Below are 14423 nucleotides of genomic sequence, written 5' to 3' on the forward strand. Positions count from 1 at the left end.
CAGTACTACAGCTCACTATATAATTTCTAAGCTATTTGGTGAAATATAAATTTCCTGCATTTCAAGATGTGCTGTATGTTGTTGGAAGACAAATTAGTAGCCAAATTTGATGAACTAGTAGAATTAAAGCTGAACATATAAAACTTATATAATTTGAGGGACTGTACCTTCACAATAGCTAACGTAATTAAATTAAACTCAAAAAGAAATTTGAAAATAAATAAGAATATATATATTTTTTCATCAAACCACAAACTGTAAGAATATTAGCTTACTGCTCTGTACGGAAGGAATGGAGAAATTAGAATTGAACTACACCTTTTAAGTACCTCCACCACAACCCCAGAAGAAGGGATGCACCCTCATTTTTTTTGCAAGTGTTATACCCTAAGATGAACATGCTGCTTTGTTCGTGTCAGAAAAGGTGAGGTGAAAGTTAGCTAGCTAGCGCAAACAATGAAAACTAAGAATATAAACGTGGGAGGTAAATATAAGAAAGGGTTCTTCATCATTTACAGAAACAAGCAAGTCAAATCGGCTGTTCTGAACTGGGCTAAGGGTGTGGGCTGTGTGGCTGGATCCCTGGTTAGGTTTTAACCAAAGCCAACATTTTTTAAAACTATAGGGAACTGTTGTTTTCTTCAGAAAGAGGGTAACTTATATAATTTATATAATTATTATATTATATAATTATATAATTTTTTAAGTATATAATACTTAAAAAAGACTTTTTAAGTATTGTGATGAAATGTGGTAAACCCTGCTAACTCTATTGTCTGTTCTCAGTGAAAGTGGAGAAGCACATGGCGCGCGGAGTGTAGGCCCCGCCCACCAAACAAAACCCACGAGCCGCCTGCAGAACCTGAGTCCAGAGAGAGAGAGAATTACAAGCAGAGAGAGAGAGAGTCAGATACAAGCAGAAAGAGAGAGAGAGAGAGAGAGAGAGAGAGAGATCTGAAAAAGATCTACAGAGCTGTACCTCCATCCAGAGAAAGAAATAAAGAAAGGAGGAGAAGCCTGATGTACAGAGACTCCTGAAAGAAAAGGGCGAACAGAAAACGACGGAAAGTTTGACTGAAAGTAATAACAGTATATCAGAAATCACTGAAGGAGAAAATAATGGAGGGAAAAATCACGGATTTCTCTGGAACCTGGAAAATGAAAAGTTCAGAGAACTTCGAGGAGCTGCTGAAAGCTCTCGGTAAGATTTATTTTATTAATTGCAAATTAATAACACTGAGTATTACTTCAAACAATTTTCCAGCATGAAAATGAAATAAATAGGTATGCATTTCTTTATATATTGAAACAAGTTATATTTTTATTACATTTTGAACTGTATTTTTAACAATTACATTACATTTTAAATGTACTTATAAATCAATTTTACAAATATTTCCTGTCTATTTGAGTTGGACCTATAGCATTTTTTCTTTCTTTTCTTAAATTGTCTTTTATTTAATTTAATTATTTTTTATGTATTAAAATATATTTAATTATCTGATTCACTTAGAGAAAAAAAGATGCAGGAGATGATTTAGGAAATGGCACCATTTATGTGTGGAAATCAGTGTTAACATGAATAAAAAGCTAAATTTTTTTTATGTTTATGTGTGAACAGTTCTGTTAATCTCAAATAAATATTTTGAATAAAAAAGAGTTAATTTAAGTTATATGGCAGTTATTTAGTTAAATAAACCCTGTGTAGGTTTAAGAGTCCTGCTCAATCCAGATTTACAGTAAATTACCTTAATTCAATTCAGTGCAGTCCAACAAGAGCCTTGTTTTTCTTAGCCTGAATCAGTTTATCAGTTTAAAGGGCTTTTAAGGCAGTTGTCTGAGGTGATGTGCTTGCCTGTGGAGCTATAACATTTAACGTCTCTGCTGTAATTTACATCACAGTGCAGTAAGTCTGGGGGGTGGTGCTGGTGGTGGTAGGGGGTAGCCAGGCCATAAAAAGAGCAGGTAAAGGTTGAGTATTTTCAGGTAAATTTCTTGTCCATTAAAAGCCATTGCAATAAAGAATTCAGGACTAATTTGCTGCAGTGCTTGTGGGTCAAACCTTGGCCACCAGCATGGCAGAACAAATGGTTCCCTCATGTAGAAAGGCTGGAATTTGGTGATCTTCTGGGAAAATGAGTCCCCACCTCGCGCCTTCTCCTGGTTCTCCACTTAACTAAACTTTGCGCTGGCCTCAAGCGAAATGAGCTCTGTAATGAAACCCCAGGCAAGGAGGAATGTTTGTGAACGAATCAAGATTACCCTGTCCTTCCCAGGTTCAGGGAACAGTCTGGAGGATCTGTATTTGATTACCTCTGGGAATAGTCAGTGGAAATGCTTTCCATCACAATTGGCGTGGGTGCGCTCATTAAGGGCCGGAAATCTACCCCAGGAAAGTCTTTTGATCTGTCTGTGGATGAATGGCCTTTCATTCCTCATTCTGTGTGTGTCTGTGTGTGTTCTGTAGGTGTAAATGTGTTTTTGAGGAAGATTGCAGTGGCAGCGGCATCCAAGCCCTCAGTGGAGATCTCACAGCAGGGTGAGACCCTCTCCATCCAGACCTCCACCAGCGTACGCACCACCCATGTGTCCTTCACGGTGGGAGAGTCGTTTAACGAGGCCACTGTGGATGGACGACCATGCACGGTAACATCACACCTCTGGTTAGATACATCTGCCTGCCCTGTCCTGTATCCAGAATGATACAATCAGAAAATATTGGAAATATTGGATATAGTTTTATTATCAACTTTTTTCTGACATTGAAATGGGCCATAACATTTTTTTTAAATAAAAAGAGCCAATTAACCTGGACAAGCTTGTACTAATGCTTAATTAATGTATTTGTTTATGGGGTCTTCCAATCTAAATAATCTTAATAATTGCATTGCTGCTTAAAAGGTGTAATAGCTTCATTATTCTATTAAGTTATCATTATATCAGTGGCATAAAATTAAATTAATATCTGTTATTGCAATTATTTCTGAGACAATATGTCATCCAACAAATGCTATTGTAACAGGTTTAAATTGTGAAAGAAAGGCATACTTTATAAAAAATGAGCAATAATAATGCTCATTAATATGTTACATTTTAACATATTTCTGTATATGTGTTGGAGGTAAAGAGCATCTAAAAATAATAAAATTATTACTTGCAAAGCTTTTTGTGAATCAGTATACACCAATTGTTTACAGTTGTTTGGTATAAAAACTAAATGTTTCATTGAAAACCACCACACTCAAGTTACCTCCTTTTTTAGATACCATTTACAGTTGTTACTTTAATGAGTTTGTTACTTTCTTTAACAGCTGTTTTATTTTGTGTTATTCCTCTCAGAGTTTTCCTAAATGGGAGACAGATAGAAAAATCACATGTGAGCAGACACTGCAGAAGGGCGAGGGGCCCAAGACATCCTGGACACGTGAGCTGACCAACGACGGAGAGCTTATTCTGGTTTGTACCTCATTGTGATTGATTACATGAGTGCACATCACTACACAATACCTTCCATCTCATTTCACACACTAAGAAAAGTAGGTACAGATTTGTATTCAAAAGAGTACAAAGCTTGTCACTGGAGCTGTACCTTATATTGAGGTACAAAAAAGTACCTTTCAGTCAAAGTCCTTTTTTGTACATATGTTTTTTGTGCCAGTAAAGATGATAAAGATTATAAACATTATCATCAACTAAATATGTGTCAAGAAATTGATGATCCATAATTGTCTGGCTTTCAAATAAAAAATGTGCAATTAAAATATATATTGTTTATTAGTAAAGTGATACAGAATACTGAATGAACATTTTAGCTGGTTAAATGGTACAAATCTGTACTTGTTGCTGTTAGGAATGGCTTTGTACTTTAGAGAGAACAAATCTGACCCTGTAAAGACCAATATTGTTCCATTTTGAGGGTACAATTATGAAGAGTGTACCTTTGAGTACAAAAAAGTACTTAGATCGTACCTCTGTTTTTTAGGGTGCATGTATCAATAGGGTCAGACTGCTATTCATGGCATATGACTGCATACCCAATTAGCAGTGTATGTCTTTAAGGCCTGACTGCTAACTCAGTTGCACTGCTAATTATATCAGTAAAGAACAACTGCTAGCCATTCTTGTTTTATATAAGTAGTGCTTCACATTAGCAGGTTTTGATACCACTGGCCAAAAGTGAACTGAATTTTTAAATAACTGAAAAGTTGAAGATTAAAGACATTTCAAATATTTTCATATATTTTAGTCAAGATTGGGTGTTTATTTCTATTTTTTACGTTTTCATAACAGAAAAGGGAAATGGCTCATTTCGGGTCTATCTACAGATTTTCATTGATGTTTAGGCGAAGGGATTATGACGTCAGACCCCCACCCCCATGTTTAACAGTTGGAGAGGGGGGCACTTTTTTATAAAAGCCAGGACCTTTTTTATTCAGACATTTGCTGTTTTTTTCATTGCACAAAGATTACACAAAACAACACATAATACACTAATCCATCTTAAAAACAGTGGGTAAAAAGAGCTATTCACAGTAAAAGATATTTTGAACACGGTAAATATATATCTTAATGCAATTTACTAGGACAGTTTTAATGTGCACTAATACAGACATTTATGAATGTATGATGGTGAAGATGTTGTTATCAGAAAGTGTTATCAGAAATGTAAATAATTTTATTCTAGTTTAATGTCATTGACTATAAGGATGCAGATAATTAATTAGTCTGTACTTTATTTTGTTTCAGACCATGAGTGCTGCAGATGTTGTCTGCACCCGTGTTTATGAACGAGAGTGATGAATCGGCCCTGTGGTCAGATGGCTCTTCTAGTTACAACCCACGCTTCATTTTTTTATTACTCACGTAGCCTATACATTTGTTCATTGTCACTGACAGCACCTTTCTGCCATTTATGTGCATCATTTTGACCTAGTTATGTGTGCCTGTGATGTGTGTGTCTCTGTGTGTGTGAATGTGTGTGCATGCTCTGTTTGAGTGTGGATGTGTGTGCGTGTATTTCTCTGCTTCACATGAGGATATCAAGTGCAACAACTGTATTTATTGTGAAGCAACAGTTTCTACCAGCTCAGTCAAAATCTGCATGTGTTGTTTATACACAAGGTTTATGGTCAATAAAACATGTTAACATTCACACACAGATGCAGAATGGCATTTTTTCTTCGTCTTATAAAAGGGGGCGATCTTACTGCACTTGTTAAATGACAAACAGATGTTTCTGCATGCTAAGTCACCACTTATATAACAAAAAATGAGGACATTTCTTTCCCTCCTCTTCTGTTTTCTCGATCCTGCTGGCGTTCAACATCAGTGTTGAATTACTGTGTGGACTTAAAATGTCCATATCCTGCAGTTTTCGTTTTTTCTGTTGATGTGTGACAAATTAGGCATGTCATTATTGCTCCGAGTGGCTCAGCAAACTAAGACACTGACAAAAAGGATCACAATTAAAATCCTGGGTCATGCTACTTAGCCATCAGCAGCTGCATCCTGAAAGAGCACAATTGGCCGTGCTCATTCTGGGTGGGTAGATGGCACTGTCTTTCTTAATCACACCCATAGTGATGCTGGCCACCACATGCATCTGTTGGCCGATGTATCATAGGTGGGGATCTAGTGCTTTACTCCAAGTGAATTGGCTGTCTAGAGATGCTGTGTCTCACTTTGCACGTATCAAAAGATAAATATGGCTCTCGCACTCCTAGTGTCTTAAAACTTGTGAATAAATTGAGCTAAACTGTAAGCTAGGTAAATGTGCAGGTTTTTTTTTTGGGAGGGGTTTGAGAAGACTAAAAAAATTATATATTTTTTTTTGCTTCTCTTCAATGCAGGAAGTCTGCTGCTTAGTAATATTAAGCTAACAAACAAAGTAAAAATATATATATAAAAAGAGTACCAAGTTTTGTTGGGAATTTTATTCAAGCAAACAGTATGATTCGTGAGATCAAACTATATATTATTTAGCTCATATGCAGTCGATAAACAAATATATATTTGATTATATATAATATAACATTATTATAAAAATAATAATAAAGGGCGCCGAGTGGTCCAGCGGTCTAATGCGCTGCCACTATGAGCGGGAGGTCGCAGGTTCGAACCCCCGCTCATGCAGCTTTGCCATCAGCTGCCGGTGCTTAGAGGGAGCACAATTGGCTCTGCTCCCTCTGGGGTGGGTAGATGGCGTTCTTTCCCCATCACACTTAAGGTGGCGCTGGGCGGCACGAGGCGTCTGTGAGCGGATGAATCGGAACCGAGCCGCTGTGCTTTCCTCCGAGCGCGCTGGCAATGATGAGGCAATGATTCATCAGCAACAGCTCGAAAAAAGGGGTGATTGACTTCACACGTGTCGGAGGAGGCGTGTGCTCGTCCGCATCCTCCAAGGGTCACAGGCGTCACCGGTGATGGGGATGCACAAAGGGGTGGGACAATTGGATATCCAAATTGGGAGAAAATGGGGAAAAATCAGAAAAAAAAAAAAAATAATAATAATAATAATAATAAAGAAACACTGCAACCTGAACTGACATTAACACGTAAAAGAACCGACAACTGAGAGGGGAAACACATGGACTATAAATACACTTATCAAAAGAGGAACATGGCCCTCACACTCTTAGTGTCTTAAAACTTGTGAATGAATTGAGCTAAACTGTAAGCTGGGTAAATGTGCTGTTTTTTTTTTTGTTTTTTTTTTTAGAAGATTTAATTAAATTTTTATTTTCTGCTTCTCTTCAATGCAATGTTCTTCAATGATGGGGAGTCTGCTGTTTAGTAATATTAAGCTAACAAACAAAGTAAAAAAGAATATATAAAAAGAGTGCCACGTTTTGTTGGGAATTTTATTCAAGCAAAGAGTCTGATTTGTGAGATCGAACTCTATATTATTTGGCTCATATGCAGTCGATAAACAAATATATATTTGGTTATATATAATATAACATTATAGAAATAATGTTAGATGTACTTTCAATGCTGTAAGAATGTTGAAACAACATTTAATGTTAAATGGTTGTGAAAAAGTGTCAGGAGCAGCAGGGAAAGACACAAACCAAACCAAAAACTGAAATATAAAGAAACACAGAGAGTACTTGGGCATAGCCAACTGAGGTAACAAAGAACATGCAACCTGAACTGACGTTAACACATAAAAGAACCGACAACTGAGAGTGGAAACACATTGGACTATAAATACACACGGACCAACAGGAAACACCTCAGACAGGTTAACAAGGGGGCGGAGCTACAAATGAAACAGGTGAAAACACTTAAGGCAGAGACACAGGAGGAACACACAGGATCATGTGGGCATGAGTAGGAAGGTAAACAAACACAGCAGTAAAAACAGAGACAGACAGGAGATGACAGTGAACAGGGCAAGGACGTGACAAAAGGTTAACATTTTTTTTACCAACATTAAATTCTTAACTAGAAATCAATGTAATGTTTTTTGAGATATAAGAATAATGATTTCATTAGCCTTTTATTATATTTTGATCCACTTCAACTGTCTAACTCATAAAAGCCCAGATCCATTTCTGACCATCAATACCAAATATAAAAAATGGTAATCAGATTAATTCAGTGAGCAGATCAGCAGATTCTTTAGTTTATTACTAAAAAAAATGGTAAGCTAACATAACTAACAAATCCTGGACCGTAACGGATCACAATATTAACAGTCTAAATTATGCCTAGAAACGTTCCCCAATCCACTCAGAACACAGCCAAACAATAAATTGGTGGGTAGCCAATTTTAGCAACCAGAACCCCTCAGCACAATATATTTCTGTTACCTAAATGTATTTAGGCTGCTTTTTTGATGTTTTCCATGCATACAATTTAAGATTTTGTCAAATGTTTTAAAAGGTTATTGAGTTCATTCTACACTCACTACTTGTTAGCAATGTTAGCCTAGTATCAGTTCTGTTTAAACTAAAAAAATTAAACTTAAACTTGTCTTTGCTGTACCGTAAGTGATTAATCATGTTCATTTGATTTCCCCCAAACCTTTAATCATGGAAACAAATTTCATTTAGAGAGATTTTGCTCTTCATAACAGCATCTGAGTAAATTGAGGGATAGTTATTTTCAATCTTTCTGAACATCTTTCTCTTGTTTTTCTTACATGTTCCCTTTCTCTAAGGTAACCGTCGTCTGTTTGCTTGTCTTTTATCAGTCTTTGAGCTTTTTCCAGTTTGGACTCTCTACAACAAATTCATATTTTCTTGAACACACCCCGTTTTTTCCTAAAGGGCTTTGGCACTGAGGACTGAGAAACTTGGGAGTGGTTGGAAAGAAAGAGTGACCAACTGAAAGAAAGAAAAATAATTTCATAGTTTTGAGCTTTTATATTCCCTTTGCTCATCAGCCCATCTGTACCTAGTTACAGCGCTATGAGGTCAGAAAATACCTCTCATTATTTCTCTCTCTCTCCCTCTCTTTGTAAGTTTAACTTGTACAGTGCAGTGTTTGTGTTTGAGGCTTCTGGGTTGGCCCCTCCCCTCAAAAATCCCCCCAAACTTCCAGTACATTTAACATTGCTTTGCTTTATTCAGATCTGAGATGATTAATGATTGTCTGGAACACAATGAAGTTTTAATGAGCTTCATCTGAACCACTGTGGGTTCACTGCTTTCTACCCCTCATCTACAGCAGGGGTGAGCAGTCCTATGTAGTTTTGTGCTTATTAAAATTACCTGTTAATCGCCAGGTTTTGTGGGTCTAATAGAGCAGAAAAATCAGCAGATTTTGATGCACTTCGTTCACCTTTACCCACACCTTATCTAGAGAGAATACACATCTGAAAATGTTAGTCATAACCAAAAAGAATTGGGAATTACCCATTTTAAGAAATACCAGTATGACTGAAGTAAATCTATGAGGTCTACAGGTAGTTCTAGGAATTGTGTTCAAATGAATAGATTATCAGTTCAGCATATCAGTTCAAGTATAGATTGTTGGCTCTGGATTTCATTTTTTCTACTTTGTTCTGAAAGTGTGTGTACAAACACACACACACACACACACACACACACACACACAACCCCATTCTCTGAGTTCATAAGTCCTCTGTATTTTTGCAGTCTGCAGCTGTGATGGTTTTTCCAGGCTGCCAGACAGCAGAGCAGAGAAGCCCACTGAGTTTTCATTCAAGGATAAGGTTCCAGGCTAGCGTGTGTGTGTGTGTGTGTGTGTGTGTGTGTGTGTGTGTGTGTAAGAGAGAGAGAGCAAGAAAGAGTGTGTGCACAAAAAGATCTCTAGGGTCCTCTTTAGACTTTTACATTCTTGAAGTCAAACAAGCCCAGTGTGTGTGTGTGTGTGTGTGTGTGTGTGTGTGCGCGTGCAAGTGTGTGTGTGTGTGTGTGCGGGCACGTAGCCCCTCGTCAGGTTAACTCACTCTTTTAAATAGTCTGGGAGATACAATAAAGACAGTGTTTTCTCATGTCCCTGCAGGAGCACTTCGATTAGGTCTAACAATGCAGGCTAATTCTCTCAGATAGAGCCTCTCAGAGAAGAAGAGTCTGGTCTGTTGCTGCAGTCTGATCCATTTAAACAAGAATTTGAATTCCTATTTTAAGTTTAAGTTTAACTTTAAATTTTATGTTAGAAAATGAAAACATGATTTAGCCCAGGTGCAGCAAGTTTGTTTGTTGCATTGCTAATAAACACTGTGCTGCATAACAAGCCATCTTAAGACCAGTTTTTGGTGGTGAGATATTTTGGATTGTCTAAGGTGGTATTTCATGGTAAAGGTGGTTGAAAAACTGATCAGTTTTTGTGGATAGTTAACCACACAAATTAAAATTCAGATGAAAACATACTCATATGCTGATCAAGAGCTGAGCTAGTCAACAAGCTTGACCAAATTGACTGTTTTTTCAGCAGGTTGACCACTATCAGCATTCTTATCTCAACAGATACATTGAAAAGCCATATAAACAAGTTTTTGCCTATTCAGAAAAATACCATGTATTAGGGATGCGCAGATGTGGGAAATCTGGGCTGATGCTAATATCCGAAATAACATATATATACAGGGGTTGGACAAAGAAACTGAAACATCTGGTTTTAGACCACAATAATTTATTGTCTTGACGGACAGTTCTGGTGGAAACAGGAGAGTTGAGGTGCACATTGAATTCTGCCGTGATTTGGGCAGCCGTGGTTTTATGTATTTTGGATACAATGCGGGTTAGCACCCGAACATCCCTTTCAGACAGCTTCCTCTTTCGTCCACAGTTAATCCTGTTGAATGTGGTTGGTCCTTCTTGGTGGTGTGCTGACATAACCCTGAATATCGTGGCTCTTAATACATCACAAAGACTTGCTGCCAGCAAGACGTGCACCAACAATTTGTCCTGCTCTTACTGGTGCAATGTGCAATTAATGAAGATTGGTCACCAGGCTGGTCCAATTTAGCCATGAAACCTTCCACACTAAAATGACAGGTGTTTCAGTTTCATTGTCCAACCCTTGTATTTGCCAGTGCCAAGGTCGATGATAAAAATACACATTTATAACACTATAAATTTACAGGGGTCCAACCTATTCTAGAAGTTCAGGGAATCTGCTGCATTTTAATAGGGTGGCCGTTCCACCATACTACTGGGTAGTAGCCAGCAAGCTCGGAGGTATGTGCTGCAACACAGCTTTGATACATCAGCTAACAGCCACCTGTGGTGAACAACATCACTGGGAGTGATGTGTGGAGAGAGTACCACCTACCCGCCCAATGACAATGCAGTAACAAAGGAAAATGCTAAGTTAATCGTGTTTCACGTTCCTTTCAGATTTGTGCTGGATGTTAGATGTTGGAACTGGGAATTAAGTCACACTCGAGGTGAGTGTGTTCCAGATAAACTAATTCTATAATTCTGTGCTTCTTCAAAACATAAACTTTGCAGTTTGCCACAACAGATTTGTCAGTCATTTATCAGTCAAAAAAATACATCTTTTTATTTCCCAGAATATCATTGTTAGCATTATTTCAGGTTAGCATTGTTAGCAACAGTTCACTGAACTGTGTGAGAAGTGAATTTTTAATTATGAAAACTTATTATTAAGCATTACTGCAGAATTTAGGAGTTTGTCAGTAATCAGATCAACATGTTTACGTAAACTTGGTTAATCAGATAACATAAAACGTATCATATTATATCAATCTATTTTAGTGCCACTTTGCAGGTACTGTGCTAAATATTACTAGCTTATTTCTAGTATAATGATCTGTTTTCACACATTCGCAGACTAAAAAGACTAAGAATACTCCGGTTAAGAGTATACATGCACTGAGAAAACCAATTACTGAGCTAAAATCCAGCTCTCTGTATTGGACTACTTAAACTGATTTTTAGACCAAACTTAGATCTAAGAAAACAAAGCAAGCTGTTTACTGACTACTGACTAGCTGACTACTAATAATCAGATAACTGCAGTAACCCAACACACTCTGCTCTCCATCAAAAATGCCAGCATGCCTAGTCTGTGACTAACATATGGTCTGACCTCATAAGGTCTTAAATCCTAGGATCATTCAGCAGTGGTCTTGTTAACGAGGGTCATGTTACACCAACAGTGGTAAAGGGGTCACCAACATTTCGCAGCTCATTCCACACTGAGGCATTGTGGTTGTTCATTGTGAATGGGGCCCAGCCCTCCTCACTAATATAAACCATACAGCCTGGAAACGGGGGAACGAATCCCACAAACCCACCCCGACCACTAGAGCCCCTTCCTTCCATCCCTGACTGTTTCCACGGCAACTCACCAGCACCAGGCTTGATGTCAGTTCATTCCTGAGGTGGTGATATCATGGGGCTGCTTGCGCTTGATTGGCTGTGGAATGCTGTGGTTTTTCTGATTCAGAGCTGAGGGCGAAGGGGTGGTAGGGGGTCTGTGGAAGGGAGGTGGGGGTGTTGGAAATGGGAATGGGGTTGCAAAACAAAACTCCACCACATGAATGTAGGATCTTATGTAGAATAAGGATGAGCCTACATGAGCAACAAGTAGATATTTTTATTATAATTTTAAAATTATTTTTCCAGAGCAGTTTCGCCTTGCTTTGCCTTGTTGACCCAGTGTTTGTGTGTGTGTGTGTGTGTGTCAGTCAGCATGTGTATCATATGACTGCCCCTTACTCACCCATGTAACCCCACATGACTGCAGGGTCATACAGCCTCAGAAATTAGAGAAGCTAAAGAAAGATGGGAAACAAGAGGGAAAACAGAACAGATGAGAGAGACTGAATGAGAGAGAGAGAGAGAAAGAGAGAGAGAGAGAATATTGGAAAGTACAGAGACAGAAAAAATGGGTAGTGATCATCATCATCACAGAAATAAATTGTATTTGTGAGTAAATGATCCATCCATATTCTTTTCCACTTTTTTAGTGGGAGCAAAGCAGAAATAACCCGGCACATAACACCAGTCCATGGCAGGGTACCACCTACACGTGTTCACTGCTATCCGAATGTCTGTCTTTTTATTGGAACTGTGCCATATGTCATGGAAATCTGCCCTTTGCTTTTCCCATTTCATACCCCTGGTTTTCAGGTACAGGAAACAGCACGCAAACAGTGTGCTGCAGCCATGAAAACAGGCAAGAGGGATATTTTTCTGCTGAATAGGTAATCACTAAGCTTCAGTACAGTTGCTAATCGTAGCTTACTTAATAATCACCACTCCTGGCATTTCAAACAAATATATTTACTGATCAGCTAGGGAGTAAGATTCGTCGCCACTTGCCACTGTGTGTCAATTGGGCAACCTGCATGAGCTTCGTTTCTGGGGAGAGTCAAGTGGTTCAGAAAACTCTATCCAGTGTTTTAAAATTTAACTGATGAGGCCATTTCTCACACTCTCTTGAATGTATTACTGATTGTTTCTTTAAATGTTAGACATATGATCTTAATGTGTAGTGTTAAATGTTGCTAATTGGATCATAAACGGCCACAACAAACGTTGTCTTAGGATCTTTATGCATATTATTAAATGTTGCTGCTCAGGCATATTTCCTAAATGGCCAAAGCAACCTAACTGTTAGGAGAAAGATTTTTAAGCAACAACAGCAACCTTAATTGTTAGGTGCTGAATTGTCTTTTGTTTGTGTATTAATACTTTGTTATTCATGAAGTGCTGTAAGATTTTCCGGGAAAAACACTGCACTTTGAATTTGGAGTTGATATAACACAGTGGATTAACACCAACATGAAATGGCTCTCCAAACCATTATTGACCATTTCATTTTGTCTAGAGAGTCTGGAGAAAGAGGGCATAGGCACACAGTCCAAGCTGCTTAAGGCCTAGTGTGTTTTTTCAAGTTTTTACAATTAGTGACACATAAATTACAGTAGAGAAGAATAAAGAGACACTATGCTAGCCTGGAAATCAGTGCTAGCCTAGTGAATGTGCAAATTGTCTACTTATCTGTCAAGTTTTGGGGTGCTCCACAGACCTCAATATAACCAGCAGAATTGAGTGAAACTGAAAAAATTTACATCCCTTATTTCGCATTACATTAAACATAAAATTAGATGAGAAAACATCTATTTTAAAAACATTGATTTTCACAGCATTTTTTTAATTCAGGTGCCAGCCCTTGGCCAAAAGATGGAATAAGCTACCCAATAACTCTATCTTAGGGCTGTCCCAGAAACCACCCTGTGTTCTTTGGTGACGTCAACAACATTAATGAAGAGCAAGGTTTCGTAACATGCCTATAGGATAACCCCGCATGACAGGTACGGTATATACAGGTACGGTATATACAGTATATATACACTGTACACAGATTATCCCAATAAGATTCACTATTACAGGCTGTTTTGGTGATCGCATCACCTATAGATTACACTTTATGGCATAAAAAAAAATCACAAATGGTTTGTAATCAGATTTAGCTCAAATCACCCAAACCCCATTTGTGGTATCTTGTTCACCTTTAATACAAATGTAAACAGAATCTGAACAGTATATCCAGATACTACTCAGATACAAAATGCATGTAATTGCCAGATGTAAACAGGCACATAGACATAGACACATAGACTTGGATCCATCCCTTCTAAATCTCACTGGAAAGCTAAACATCCTTAAAGTGAATGTTAGTTGCGCACTCTCAGAGAAAAATAAGGCAATTTCTGTTGCCTAGGATTCCTGGGTACAGACTCCTGTGGCACCATTTGGAACTGCACAACATGACCAAAATGGTCTATCTGGGGGTAGGTCTCCGCACGACGAGTGTTCTGGTATCGCTGAGGGACGCGGTTTAATTTTTCGTGTTGTTTGAGGTGGGACAGCGCCGCCTAATGGTTGAAGTGGACATTGACACCCTGTCAGAAATGTTACATTTTTATTTTAGATAAAAGAACAATGAAGCTTCTTCAGGTGATATATGTCCACATA

The 14423-nt window shown here is 38.0% G+C and overlaps 1 protein-coding gene across 1 annotated transcript; it reads left to right on the forward strand.

Annotated features, from left to right (window-relative positions):
• The first annotated feature begins 866 nt into the window (after positions 1 to 866).
• On the forward strand, positions 867 to 5152 carry crabp2b (cellular retinoic acid binding protein 2, b). The gene is made up of 4 exons (XM_007230571.4): positions 867 to 1201; positions 2468 to 2646; positions 3340 to 3456; positions 4747 to 5152. Exons 1-4 carry the CDS (start codon positions 1120 to 1122, stop codon positions 4795 to 4797), a joined length of 429 nt encoding a protein of 142 aa, XP_007230633.1. The 5' UTR covers positions 867 to 1119; the 3' UTR covers positions 4798 to 5152.
• The last annotated feature ends 9271 nt before the right edge of the window (positions 5153 to 14423 follow it).

Source organism: Astyanax mexicanus, chromosome 3, assembly GCF_023375975.1.
Source record: "Astyanax mexicanus isolate ESR-SI-001 chromosome 3, AstMex3_surface, whole genome shotgun sequence".
Classification (NCBI taxonomy): domain Eukaryota; kingdom Metazoa; phylum Chordata; class Actinopteri; order Characiformes; family Acestrorhamphidae; genus Astyanax; species Astyanax mexicanus.

Excerpts from the sequence above, each read along its gene's own strand:
- crabp2b (XM_007230571.4), top strand. The coding sequence starts at position 1,120 with ATGGAGGGAAAAATCACGGATTTCTCTGGAACCTGGAAAATGAAAAGT. Across the intron at positions 2,647-3,339 it reads TGGATGGACGACCATGCACG|AGTTTTCCTAAATGGGAGAC; the intron begins GTAACATCACAC and ends TATTCCTCTCAG. Across the intron at positions 3,457-4,746 it reads ACGACGGAGAGCTTATTCTG|ACCATGAGTGCTGCAGATGT; the intron begins GTTTGTACCTCA and ends ATTTTGTTTCAG.